The sequence below is a fragment of the Girardinichthys multiradiatus genome, chromosome 1 (genome assembly GCF_021462225.1).
Source record: "Girardinichthys multiradiatus isolate DD_20200921_A chromosome 1, DD_fGirMul_XY1, whole genome shotgun sequence".
In the NCBI taxonomy this organism is placed as follows: Eukaryota; Metazoa; Chordata; class Actinopteri; order Cyprinodontiformes; family Goodeidae; genus Girardinichthys; species Girardinichthys multiradiatus.
The window spans coordinates 15,613,971-15,628,521 of NC_061794.1; the positions used below are offsets into that span (position 1 = coordinate 15,613,971).

At 43.2% G+C, this 14,551-nt stretch overlaps 1 protein-coding gene across 2 annotated transcripts; it reads left to right on the forward strand.

The window, feature by feature from the left end:
• Positions 1-92: 92 nt before the first annotated feature.
• On the forward strand, positions 93-12,766 carry LOC124870075 (dnaJ homolog subfamily C member 16-like). 2 transcript variants are annotated; one of them, XM_047368532.1, is made up of 15 exons: positions 93-1,133; positions 2,538-2,723; positions 2,800-2,866; positions 7,977-8,301; positions 8,395-8,579; positions 8,677-8,781; positions 8,869-9,027; positions 9,122-9,252; positions 9,342-9,525; positions 9,976-10,155; positions 10,263-10,339; positions 10,425-10,505; positions 10,602-10,691; positions 10,769-10,939; positions 11,034-12,766. In XM_047368532.1, exons 2-15 carry the CDS (start codon positions 2,545-2,547, stop codon positions 11,479-11,481), a joined length of 2,382 nt encoding a protein of 793 aa, XP_047224488.1. In that variant the 5' UTR covers positions 93-1,133; positions 2,538-2,544; the 3' UTR covers positions 11,482-12,766. The 2 variants fall into 2 exon arrangements, with proteins under 2 accessions (XP_047224488.1, XP_047224498.1); XM_047368542.1 differs by having other exon boundaries at positions 1,125-1,260.
• Positions 12,767-14,551: the final 1,785 nt, after the last annotated feature.

Below are 14,551 nucleotides of genomic sequence, written 5' to 3' on the forward strand. Positions count from 1 at the left end.
AACAACAGTGAGCGTTGAATTAGTATCACAGGGTGTCTCGTCTGAACATCCAGCGAGCGGTAACGTTCGAGGACAATACTTTTGTGAACAGGCGCCGTTCGGGTTGTGAAATCCATTCACCCTGAAAAAGACGAACTATTGAAGAGGATCCAAACATGTCACGGTGTTTACATCGACGTATCACCGGCAAGACTAGGGAAAGAGAAGAAAACCCCACATTCCAGTGGCCCAGTCACAGTAGCCTTATTGCAAAAGGTTCATCAAAAACAATCGTTGAGGACATTCAAAAGGATAACCAGCAGATATAAGAAGCGTCTTTTATGTAAATAAAATTAAGAAATAGTTCGGGGTTTCTGCACGCAAAAATGGTGCCCCTTGTACATCTGGCTTCTTGGTTAACTGAAAAAAGCTTTAACTCTAAATCTGCAATGAAGGGTATGACTAATTTTGGGCTTAGCTATATATAAGCACACATAATAATAATAATAATAATAATATCAACAATATCATCATTATATAAATTGAGTGTTAAGTTTTAATTGTCAGTCTGTCAGTCATTTTCTATACCGCGTCTTCCATAGTGGGTCGCTGTCGCCAATCTCCAGCAGTCTATGTGCGGGAGGCGGGGTAGTTTTATTGGATTTTCTGATATAAATTTTTGTCTAAAAAGTGCATATATTATTGCAAATAAAATCGATAATGTAGTGTAACATAGTGTCTTTTGTTCGGCAAAATTAGCTTTCATCAGATTTGTATTGTTGCCCAATGGGAAACTTGCCACTCACAACATGGCGAACGCGTCGACGCTTCAATGTTTCTACGGCGTCCGATTTTCAATGTCGGTCTGAATCACAGAATACCCGAAGTGATTTTCGAAAAAATGGCGCCTCCTTCTGGCCTTTTGCTCGTCTGTAGCCGGTTATCATTAGCCAGCGCTGGAGGTACTGTAGGATGCTGCGGAAGACGCCCTGTAGGTTTAGCTGCCGTACTGTCTGTGGACGTTACACGTTAATTTGAGCCAGGAACGAGGAGCTGGAGAGGATACAAATGTTCCTTAAATATGTGGCGCTGTAGCGGCTCACTGCATGGTCCCGAGGTGACTGAAGCAAGCTGGGGAAGCTGCAGCCCCTGTGGTAACTAATCCTTAACAAATTTAGCATAAACGCGTTATCCCAGAGGGATCACATTGATGTCACAGCCTAAAAACATCAGGATAAGAAGAATACACAGACCGGGAGTCTGCTGCTGTTCATCTATTTTGTAAGCCCGCTGCGGTTTAGGTTATTCTCACCATTTTGAACAAACAGTTTAATTTGCCACAGTTACAGGCGTCTTAAACCTGAGCCTTGATGTGAAGTAGCAAGGTCCAGTTATAAATGATGATGATAATAATAATATGGTAATACATCAACCTATTTTACTCATTAAACAAAATATATTAACAGAAATGTGTTGTCTGGCTGTGATAAAAAAGTTATGTAATTCTACCCACTAATAGGTACTCTTACCCTCTTTGGCTGAAAAACCTTCAGTGAGACGGTTCTTGCAGCCATCTACCAGACTCTGACATCACTAAGGAAGGTTGCACTGCATCTTAAAAAAAAATCAACATCTGAGCTTTGCCTTCGCATATAACCTTTCTGTTTCTTGCTTATATATAATTTATTATCCCTCAGTGGGGAAATTCAAGTGTTTTAGCCAGACGTTGGTGTATTTACCGGTATATTTTGTGTTATTTTATGTTTCATGGTCCAGTTTTGCTTCAGCTTTACATTTTTGCAGAACGTTTCACATTTTCTTCAAGCTCCCTCTGATACATGGTATAATTCCAGGTGGATTCTATGATGATGAGCTGACCAGGTTCTGCTCGCAGCAAAGCATCCCCAAACCATGATACTTCCACCTCTATGCTTCATAGTTGGTCTATGGTTATTTTCCTAGAGTGCTGTATTTGGTTTATGCCAAACATGTCCTTTGTTATGGTGAATTATTCAACTTTAGACAAAGCTTTCCAAAGAACATCATTCAAGATGTCCTGGTTTTGGCTGCATTCTCCCTGCAAAACGTTAGTCTGATGTTTTTCTTTGAGAGCAAAGGTTTTCTCTTTGCATTCCTTCCATTTAAAGTTACACTTGTGCCAGCTCTTTCTGATAAAACAGGCATCCCCTGTCACCTCAATAGAGTCCCATTTAAGGCTATTCGGAGACTTCTTTAAGCATTCTGCGGGCTGCTCTTGGGTATGAGCTTGCTTGAACCTGTCAGACCACGGTGTTAACTCTAATTCAACAATTAGAACACCAAACAAAATATCTGCGGTTTAAAAAGTGCCAACCTCCATCAAAATGCTGAGTTATAATGTTCTCATCACCTCTTTGGGGTTTTAGCTTCTTAGTTTGGGAATAAATGTCGTGGCGCCCTAATTTATTCCTCACCTGAAAGAGTGTTTTTATGATATTTTATAAAAAATGTCTTTTTCTTCAGTTTGAATTGTTCTTTTTTAACATGACTGTACATATGTTTTCTCTGATGTGTTTAAGGTGACTGATGGCAGGGTCAAACATGTCTCCACCTCTAGCTGTGATGGTTGTGGTGGTCCTCTGTGTCCTGCTGGCAGGATCAAGCCACGCAGGCCCTGAAATGGACCCGTACAAAATATTAGGAGTAACCCCGAGAGCAAGCCAGGCAGAGATTAAGAAGGTTTACAAGCGACTCGCTAAAGAATGGTGAGTTTTTTTTCGAGACCCTCTCATCTCACTGCACTCCTTTCAGTTCTTAACTAATGGACTTGTCCTTCTCAAGGCATCCTGACAAAAACAAAGATCCAGGTGCTGAGGACATGTTTATCAAGATCACTAAATCTTATGAGGTTAGTTTATGCACTTACTTTATATCCTTTCCTCCCAAGATGTGACAGGCTGAGGGTAACAAGCTACTAAAATATCCTATTTTAACTCAATTCTCTGCTAAGTAGTGTGTAGACACAACCGTTCAGGGGTCTTTTTATGCCTGAATGATTCAGTTGTCAGATTGAGTATTTGCTCTGATAATTGTGTCAGGAGAAGGGTAAAAAAAAAAAACGACCAAATGCTAAACATAAACCCCTGAAGGATTATTGCTCAAGGCCACTTCAAAATATAATTACAAAGTTTGCCTCATTTAAAGCAATAAGAGTGCCGTCCAGTACTTTCCATACACTCACTGATGGCACGAATGCCATATTAATTAGGGGCTTTTAATTATGAATTTCAATTTTCTTTTTCAGGGTGGAATGATAATCAAACAAACAGCTTCAATGATTTTCAAAAACAAAAAAGAGGTCGATTGAAGTTATTTTGGATTTTCTCTAACTGACACGGGGCTAAATTGTACATACCTCCTTTATCAATGTTAGGTTTAATGTCCCTGCAGAAACTATACGCACCAAGAAGCTCCTGGTCGCATTTGTAGAGTTTCTCTATATTGTTTAACTTCTTGGCACACACCCTTCTCTGAAGCTTAGTCCATAAATGCTCCAGGGGGTAATCGTTGAAGCTTTGGGGAGGCCATTCCAGAAGCTTTACGTTAAACTATGTCATCCACTTCAGAACTAGTTCTGATGCATATTTTGGATCCTTGTTCTGTTGGAATACCCAACGGTGTCCCTCTGATCAAAACTGTCCCCCTCAGATAAAACCAAATGGGTAGTTATTAAGAACAGCCTTGGCACCATCAAAGCTCAAGACAATTGAGACACTGGAGACTGCAGGAACACCATGAACAATACCCGTTTTCCACTGAAAGCCCCAGGATTTGTTTTACCTGGGAAATAGGAATCCTAGGGAATCTCGTTCATTATTTTTCCATTGCACAGAGACGCCATTTATTTATTTAAATCAGCCTAACGACGTATGGGGAAGTTGTGAAAAAAACTGATATACACCTTCATTCCAGCATATGGCATTACTCCTTTCCTCTGTTTAAAAGTTAATAAATAATTTTTTTGTGTCAACTGATAAATAAAAGATGATGAACAGCTTTAGAGTTATATAGTTTATTAATGACTTCCATTATTCCTTAAGTTGCACTGGATCCATAAGTAGGAAAGGTTTAAATCATTATTTTATATAGATTTTTTTTAACAAAATGCTTCTGGCCAGAGTAGTTACTTTACAACTGCATGATTTATTTTATAACTACTAAACACTGACTAACACACTTATTTTTCTTTTATTATCCTTAGGTAAACTCAGACAATTACAGAACATGTTTTTAGCAACAATTTTATTTATGAGTACAGATTTACAGGGACTTGATACCTTGACTGTCTAATCATAAAATATAAAGGAGAAGATGGTTAGACAGTGGAGTAGAGGATGGCAGAATCACTAAGCATCTAAACCTGGAACTGTGGTCTCTCCTCCTGCAGAGCCGTTTGAATGAAACAATGAAAAATTTAAAATATTAAGATTTAATACACCACTAAGTTAAGTTTACATGAAAATACTTAGGGAAATGCCCCTCCTTGAACCGCCACCTTAACGTGGTGGAGGGGTTTGAGTGCTCAAATGATCCTAGAGGCTATGTTGTCTGGGGCCTAAATGCCCCTGGTAGGGTCTCCCATGGCAAACAGGCTCTAGGTGACGGGTCAGACAAAGAGCGGTTCAAGAATCCTTCATGAGGACTAAAATATCGAGGCACGTGACGTCGCCCAGTACGGCGGAGCCGGGGTCCCATCCTGGAGCCAGGTCTGGGGTCGGGACTCGCCAGAGAGCACCTGGGGGCCGGGTCGCTCCTCGCGGGACCCGGCCGGGCCAAGCCCGAACGAGAGATACGTGGCCATCCCCCAGTGGGCCCACCACCTGCAGGGGGAACTGTGAGGGACCGGTGCAAAGAGGATTGGGTGGCGGAGGAAGGTGGAGACCTCAGCGGCCCGATCCCCGGATGCTTAGGCTGGCTCTAGGGATGTGGAATGTCACCTCGCTGGGGGGGAGGTGCGGGAGGTCGAGAGATATCGACTAGAAATAGTTGGGCTCGCCTCCACGCACAGTGTGGGCTCTGGAACCCCTCTCCTTGAGAGGGGTTGGACTCTCTTCTACTCTGGAGTGGCCCACGGGGAGAGGCGGCGGGCTGGTGTGGATCTGCTTGTTGCCCCCCCAGCTCAGCCGTCTTGTGCCTCGAAGCGATTCTGGCAAACCGTCCGGTGCCTCAGGAGGTCGAAGCAGTGCTTCGCCAACACTGTTTATAGTGGGGGTGGGAGGCTGCTGACCTCGACTGAGGACATTATTGGGCGGTGGAAGGAGTACTTCGAGGATCTCCTCAATCCTGCCATCACACATTCCCTGGTGGAAACAGAGGCTGGGGGCTCGGAGTTGGACTCCTTCATCACCCAGGCTGAAGTTACCGAGGTGGTTAAAAAGCTCTGCAGTGGCTTCGGGAGTGGATGAGATCCGCCCTGAGTACCTCAAATCTCTGGATGTTGTGGGGCTGTCATGGTTGACACGCCTCTTCAACATTGCGTGGCGGTCGGACAGTGCCTCTGGACTGGCAGACTGGGGTGGTGGTCCCCCTTCATAAGAAGGGGGATCGGAGGGTGTGTTCCAACTACAGGGGGATCACACTCCTCAGCCTACCTGGTAAGGCCTACGCCAGGGTATTGGAGAGGAGAGTCCGGCAGATAGTCAAACCTCGGCTTCAGGAGGAGCAGTGTGGTTTTCGTCCTGGCCGTGGAACACTGGACCAGCTCTATACCCCCTACAGGGTACTCGAGGTTTCATGGGAGTTTGCCCTACCGGTTCACATGTGTTTTGTGAACCCGGAGAAAGCATTCGACTGTGTCCCTCGTGATGCCCTGTGGGAGGTGCTCCAGAAGTATGGAATCGGGGGCCCTTTATGAGGGGCCATCCGGTCCCTGTACGGAGCAGGAGTTTGGGCCTCATTGCCGCACTAATTCGGACCTGTTCCCGGTGCATGCTGGACTCCGGCAGGGCTGCCATTTGTCACTGGTCCTGTTCATAACTTTTATGGACAGGATTTTTAGACGCAGCCAAGGGCCGGAGGGGGTCTGGTTGGGGGCCAGTGGATTTCGTCTCTTCTTTTTGCAGATGACGTGGTCCTGCTGGCCCCCTCTACCCAAGTCTTACAGCATGCGCTATGGCAGTTTGCAGCCGAGTGTGAAGCGGCTGGGATGAAGATCAGCTCCTCCAAGTCAGAGGCCATGGTACTCGACCGGAAAAGGGTGGCTTGTCCTCTTCAGGTTGGAGGGAGTTCCCGCCTCAAGTGGAGGAGTTTAAGTATCTCTTGTTCACGAGTGAGGGAAGAATGGAGCGGGAGATCGACAGACGGATTGGTGCGGCTGCCACAGTAATGGGGGCACTGTGCCAGTCCGTTGTGGTGAAGAGAGAGCTGAGCCGAAAAGCGAAGCTCTCGATTTACTGGTCGGTCTACGTTCCTACCCTCACCTATGGCCATGAACTTTGGGTCATGACCGAAAGAACGAGATCCCGGATAGAAGCGGCTGAAATTAGCTTCCTCCGTAGGGTGGCCGGGCACTCCCTTAGAGATAGGGTGAGGAGCTCGGCCATCCGGGAGGGGCTCGGAGTAGAGCCGCTGCTCCTCCACATCGAGAGGAGCCAGTTGAGGTGGCTCGGGCATCTATACCGGATGCCTCCTGGACGCCTTCCTCGGGAGGTGTTCCAGGCACGTCCCACCGGGAGGAGGCCCAGGGGACGGCCCAGGACACGCTGGAGGGACTATGTCTCTTGGCTGGCCTGGGAACGCCTTGGGCTCCCCCCAGAGGAGCTGGAGGAGGTGTCTGGGGAGAGGGACGTCTGGGCGTCTCTGCTGAGTCTGCTGCCCCCGCGAGCCGGTCCCAGATAAGCGGAAGACGACAAGTACGAGTATATAGGGAAATGTGTATTTTTTTATGTACATGGAAAATGTAAAGTGCTCTGATCATTGGTACTGCATTAAAACATTTGTTTTAGAGAACTGTGGTGAAATAGTTTATTATTAATGCCAACAATAACTTAAAGTGTCAGAAATTTCGGGCGAAAAATATTCAATTTTATTTTCTTGTACTTGCGGTTATTCACTACATACCTACTAAACGCTTTATATTCTCTTTCAGCCGCCACAAACGGATTACAGGTAGCGTGAAATCCCAGAGTGCCGGGTTGAGATCAGGCTGTGGTTAGAGGGGAAGCTGCCCAGTTAGCTTAGCAGCCGGACCACCCTGTAAATGGAGCTCCGCTGCTCCGAAAACTCCGAAAACATTTAAATGTAGGCCCATTCTTGATAAGCTGACTGCACAGAGGAACTTTTGAGGTGTACTTTCTTGCTTAAAACTACTTTTTGTGTGACAAATTAACGGTATAAAAACGATTAATTTGTATAGTAACCTGCGCTATTACTGAAGCTGCTGGTGCCATGCCTTGCTGCATACAACTCCGACCCTTTAACAAATCCTGGGGAAAGCTGAAAAGACCTTCTCCAGAGTAGGACCATTTACTCATGAAAGTAAAGCCCTGGGAAAGAAAAAATAGCTGGGTAAATTTGTATCAAAACGCAATCTGGACATTACAAAGCCTGGGGCTTTCTGCTGGCAATGGAAAACGGGGGCTAATGCTGACAGTGAAGCAAGTTTGACATCATGGACTGAGAGGGTGCCAGCAAAGAAAAAAGCCACTTCTCTGAGTTTAATATTATTAGGCTCAACTGAATTTGCAGCTCTGCACACGGACAAGCCAGATGTCTTCTGGAGAAAAGAGTTTAATGGTCAAATGAGACAAAGACTGAGCCATTTTACCACTATGCCAAGAATATTGTTTGAAGGGGTCAAAGTGAGACTTTCAAACCTACAAACACTGCTGTCAACAAATACATAAATATAAAGAAGTAAGGGATGACTCAAGAATTTAGCATTCAGACTAGAGTCGTAAGAATATGTGTGTGACTGTAACATGTCTTCTAAGCTCACGTTTGCTTGGTCTACAATCTAGATCCTGTCCAGCGAAGACAAACGTGCCAGCTATGACCGTTACGGGCAGACCGATGATACCCAGGCTTACAGCAGTGGCCGATACGGCCGTCGCCAGGACAGCTTCTACTTTGACGAGTCCTTCTTCAACTTCCCATTCAACACTAAGAGCCACAGGGACTTCACCGACAGCAAGTACACGCTACGCTTCAACCAGTACGTCAGCGAGGTGGTGCCTGACAGCTACAGGAGGCCTTACCTGATAAAGATCACCTCCGACTGGTGCTTCAGCTGCATCCATATTGAGCCTGTGTGGAAGGACGTGGCGCAGGAGATGGAGGGCCTAGGTATGAAATGGGTTGGAAATTTAACCAGCAAATCTGAGCCACACAGAACAGGCTGAAAGAGGACATTTGTTTTTAAATGTCTTATTTTTGCAGGTGTCGGAATAGGCGTGGTTGACGTTGGCTATGAGAGACGTTTAGCAAATCACCTCAGTGCTCACCGCACCCCGTCCATACTGGGTGTCATCAGTGGAAAGGTGATGTTTTTCCATTACGCTGTAGCAAAAGAACACCTGTGGCAGTTTGTTGAAGACCTCCTCCCTCAGAGACTTGTGGAGAGGGTAAATATCCGTGCCTAAACAGCCTGATGGATACTTTCTATTGAATTCACCAAAGGGAAAATAATTCACAGAGCATTTTATGTTTGCTATACTTCAGATCACTGACAAAAATGAGCAGCAGTTCTTGAACAGCTGGCACGAGCTTAACAAGCCACACGTCCTTCTGTTTGACCAAGTTCCAGTTGTCCCTCTGCTATACAAAGTAGGCTCCATGCATGTTTGTTAATCCAAAATAAATTTTATGTGTCACTAATGCAAACATGTCAGTCTTGTGTTCGTATCCTCACAGCTGGCAGCGTTTGCTTACAAGGACTACCTACAGTTTGGTTATGTGGACCAGGGCCTTGCAGAGACGGCCGAGCTGCAGAAGCGCTTCAACATTAATACTTATGCTCCGACCATGCTGGTCTTTAAGGAGAACACTGACAAGCCTGCTGATATTATACAGGTACTTTAAATTGACATGTCTTTCTGTCATTTCTGAATTTTATAGTGATTCTTTTTAGCATAAAGTTAAAATACCACATCTCCTAACTCTGCAGGCTAAAGGAATGAAGAAACAAATCATTGATGAGTTCATGTCAAACAACAAGTTCCTCCTCGCACCACGGCTCGTCAATCAGAAGCTCTTTGATGAGCTCTGTCCTGTCAAACAGTTTCACAGACGTAGAAAGTAAGGAAGTCTAACAGGACATTTCTATCACAGTTTTAGGCCTTTGTTTTCTTTTTGAATGTAATTATAATACCTGCTGGTCTCCTCAGATATTGTGTTCTGCTGATCACAGCTGATGAAGAGACACATTCTTTTGGGAACCAGGCATTTCTCTCGTTTGCATCCACCAACACAAGGGAAGTTGTTAGGTTTGCTTATGTGTACCAGCGACTACAGCAACCACTCTGTGACATCCTAATACAGAGCGAGGACGGCTCTCAGTCATCACCACAGGTACAGTAGGCCAGACAATATGTCCAAAAGTACAGTGATTACTAAATGGTGCATTGACAATTATTTAAACTCTGTTTTTGGGGGTTTTTGGGGGTACTGCATAGGTAATTTCAGTCAGAGTTTAGCTGCTGGATGTTCCATTTTCTGTTCAGTCTGGAGGTTGCAGTCATAAACTACAGTCACTTTTACATATATTGGTATTCCTGGTAGAAATTAGCAAAAAGCTTCTCACTCCCGTTGCATAATCTCACACTGAGACTTTTTAGAGAAATTTAACCTTTAATTTATAAAATATTTAAAGTGCAGTCATACTTACTTCCTTGCCTCCTTGTATCTTTCCTTCTTTCCTTTAATCCATCCTTGTGTTCTAACTCTTTTTCTACCATTCCTTTCTTATGTCCTACCTTTATTTGTTTTGGTTTTAATTGGTGGGTTTGTTTGTGTGTGCAGGTGGTGATACTAGAGAGGCGTAACGCAGCCGGCAGAGCATTGTTCAAGCCAGTTACAACCTGGAACGGCAGCGAAGAAGACAAGCTGCACCTCATGGAGGAACTAGAGCGCCTTCAGAAGGACCCTTCCATCCTCACCCATGACGCCATGCTGCCTGAACTCAACAACGAGTTTGCCTCGGTAGGATCATTTTGAACCGAACTTGTGCAACACAGTATGCAACTTATATTGCTTGAAGCCAACTGGTTGTTCTGACTCACAGCACTGTTCATATCACACCTCTTTAGATGTTTGTAGTACGGTGGATCTATGCATCTTACGATTACCTCTCTGAAGTCATTGATGATATTCTTCATAACAACTGGTAGGTGTCGCTTTTAATTTTACAGCGAAGTGTGGATCATAATTTGCAAGAGAAATTTTCCAACGGTGATATTGATAACTTTCAGGCGTGAGATGATGCCTCTTCTGTCCCTCATCTTCTCCGCTTTGTTCATCTTGTTTGGAACCGTGGTGATCCAGGCCTTTAGGTGGGTGTGGTTTACCTGCACTGTTCTTTCACTGCAGTTCAGGATAAAATACAAGAGAAACAAGCAAAAAGACATGCATAACTTCTGTCACTGCAGTGACTCCAGTGAAGATAAACAGATGAAACCAAAGGCGAAAGATGGACCTAAAGCAGAAAATGGATCATCAGGGACTAGTAGCACCTCAAGGCAAGAATACCTCTCAGTCAACCCTTGATTAAATAAAGGCTTTTTTTACTAAAGCTTTGCGTTGCTATTAATTTTAGCCGGCCTCCGAGAAAGAATTTTGTGGAGGTGACAGAGTTGACGAACATCACCTACATGAGCAACCTGGTGAAGCTGAGGCCTGGACACATCAACATAGTCCTTGTTCTCACTGATGCCTCCAAGAACATCCTTCTTAGCAAGTTTGCCAAAGAGGTGTATTCTTTCACAGGGTAAAAAACTCAATAAACTTTATGCACTATTTGAGTTTGATTTGTGGAATTTAAACATACCTTCTCACATTTCTTCCTGTCTGCATTTCTGCAGGAGTCAGACGCTGCACTTCTCCTTCCTGAACCTCGACAAGCACAGCGAGTGGATGAGCACGCTGCTGGAATACGCCCAGGACCTGTCGCAGATCGATGCGGACGAGGATGACAGCAGGTGCCGTAAAATGGACTACACCGGCTTTGTGCTGGCTCTGAATGGCCACAAAAAGTACCTGTGTCTCTTCAAGCCAGTCTACACTGGAGAGGATGTCGACGTTAAGTCATCCGATGAAGAAGGGGGGGCGTCAGCGGGGAAACTGAGGCCCGGTTCCCGCGACGGTCACCCTCCACGGAAATCCAGTCGCTCCCGCAGCACATCCACCTTGCAGATCCACCACAAACTGGACCGACTGGGGCTGTGGATGGAAAGACTCATGGAGGGCACCTTACCTCGTTACTACGTTCCTGCCTGGCCAGGGCTTGAGAAGATCCCACCAAGTAAATAGATCAACAACTTCGTATTTAACTCCTGTCACTCTGATATGTTTTGTTTTTGAAGGAGGTTTGGCTAAAAATACCCCAGTTAATATTTGAGACCTTTAATGGCTGCCGATTTCTGTTAAATAGGACAAACGTTATAAGTTAACTACCAAAGGACTTTGCTGCATGTGCTACTGGGTTCCCCTTCAGAAATTACCCCTTTTGGCAGCTTTTGACATTTTTGATTCTTTCTTTATTTTTGATTTGATGGCTGTCTTCTGTGCCTGACGTCCACACCCCTAAGCTTCTCTGGGTTTTTTTCTTTCTGTGCCGACCACCCTCACCTGCTACTGTTCCCTGATCGTCTGCATCAGCTCTCCTCTGCAGCTGAACTAGAACCACGCCCCGCCACCACCGCCTCATCCTGTTGTGTTCCTACATTATAAAATCACTGTGCTCTTGTTGAAATTCAGTCAGCATGTGAGAAGCTGCGCAACAGAAATAATCCGATTTCAGACAAAGAAAAGCTGAAGATGGCGAAGTTAGCTTCCTGCTGCCTTGTTTCTAACCTTTGCGTTGCTGTGGTATGAACCGCTTGTGGATGACTTGTCGCAGCTTGGACTGCGTTTTAAAGTAAAAACTGTGAATAGAGATGCATGAAACTAATATTTAATGTTTTTGCTCTTTTATGCATCTCAAATATTTGTTATTTTAAAAAGTGATTTAGTTAATGTGCAATAGATCATACTTCTGTAATGATGCTGCCTTTACCCAGGACCTGAAGGTGCACTCTCGGGGTCTTCCTCGATCCTGTGCTCCAGCAGAGAAAGAAAACATTTTTTTCGTTACATGAGAACTGTTGGAAAGTATCTTATACAGTAGAAAATTCAACAAACAAGAGGTCCTTAAATAACCTTTTAGTTGCCTTTCCCTCCCAAAAACACTTAGCAGACAGTAGCTTTATGTAGCCACGAACCTGCTGCCATTTTTATCACCTCCAGATTTTCTAATACACTACAAATAACCAATCTTGTCCATGAGTGAAAGTGAAACTGTTTGTCACTTTTTTCTAATAATTTAAAAAGAGCTTATAAATGCTGTTTAGATGAATTAGTTATTGCTTGCTACAATAATGTTGGATTTGTATTTTAAAGACTGCACCTCATTTTAATAATTATGTTTTTAAATTCTGTGTAACATTAATGTATATACTACTATAAGTTGTTTCAAGTTGTCTTAAAAGCATTTATTGTGTTTGTTGTTATTCGATACATACTATGTTTATTAATAAAGGCAAGAATAGTAAATTAATTTTGACTTTGCCCATTTTTTCAGTGTTTGATATTATCACATTATTCATTGAGTTTGGGAAGAGTTCCACTCAAGTTTTAAATCCCACAATAGCAGCAGACTCTTTTACATCTAACTGCATCTTTTGGCCTTGTCGACTAATTTGGACAAGACTAGAACTTCTTTTGGTCTACAAAAAGGCAGTTTTATCACAGTTAATGATGGTTTTATTTTCATTTGCCAAAGTTTTTTTTTTTTTTTTTTGTATTTAGCCCTAATTTCCTCTGGTGTACCTCAAGGGTCTGTTTTTTGTCCTATAATCTTCATTATACCGTTATTCATTATACACTTATTCAGTAAAGTCAAGCCTTTATTTTTGTTAACTGATGATTTTCCGTTTACAGTTAATAAAAACAACAGTTAAGATTTGAATATTACAAAGAGTCCAAAAACAGACAATTAAGACAAAAATGTGGGCTTGATGAAAAGTATGTTTAACAGGTGCTTAAAGGTTATCTTCAAAAGGTACTTTTAATTTAACAGACAAGACTCATCAGAATGCATATTGTAATTTACTGAATATGACTTGAGTATGATTTCCTTTTTTGGTTATGCTAAAGATGTCCGATTTTTGTTTTTGTTTGTTTCAAATCAAATGTTTTGCCTCTGTTCAAGATCAAGACTGGTTATTGGCTAATGATTTTTCTTAGGCTCAATAGAAACAAGACTGAAATCATTGTGTTTGGAAATCAAGCAGCTTTGGAAGAGCAAACCCTCAGATCTTCTGCTTCTCATGGTTCTCATCCTATTTTAAATGGTTTGGTATTCATTTATTTAGGCAAGCTTCTGTATAACCCCATCACAGCACTGAGATCAATCAGCCAAATGCTCATACTGCAACCAAGGTCTAAATTAGGCCACAGAGAAGATTTGGTTTTTGCATTGATAGGCCCTAGACCAGGGGCTTCCAAAGTTTGGTCTGAGGGACGTTTGTCGCTGCAATTCCATAATGGTACAAATTTGGACCGCCATGATAGGCGGATGATGCAGATGGACACTTATAAATGTTTATCATCTCAAATTTGTTTACTGACAAAACCTTCTTAAAATGAAAAATGTTAGAAACAACACAGTATTTCTCTTTTATTTACCACATTTATATATGTATTATAATTTATTAATTAAAACAAAACAACAGAAAGAAAGCAGGCCTAGGTACACCCAGAAGTAAGGATTTACAGTAAAAAGAAAGAAGGACCTACATGTTGTTCTTGTTGAGATCAGACATAAATGCTTTTTAGACCTACAAAATACAAAACAATTAAGTAAAACGTTATTTACATAGCACCTTTTAAGACATAGATCAGAAAGTGCTGTATAGAAGAAAACTAAAAGAATTAAACATCAGTACATTGAAATAAGTACTTAAAGCAACTGCAAAAGTAGAAGTTTTTAGTTGTTTTTTAAAAAGCTCAACAGAGTCCACCTTTGTTAGTTTTCAATCTTGTACGTGGCACAGCCAGCAGGTCGTGGTCACATGACTATAGGCACCTGCTAGGGACAAACAGATGTAAAGGTTCTGTGATGGATGACCAAGATGTAAGAACCAAGATCTTGAAGTGTACCCCTGGAGTGGATTGGGAGCCAATGGATCTGGATGAGTATCAGTGTGACCTGAGAAAACTTCAGGAGTCTGGCAGCTGCTTTCTGTACAACCTGCAGATGGTTCAGTGATGCTTTGTTAAGGCAGATTAATAAGAAGTTACTGTAACCCATGCTCAAAAACTAGGATGCTGTATGTCTTTC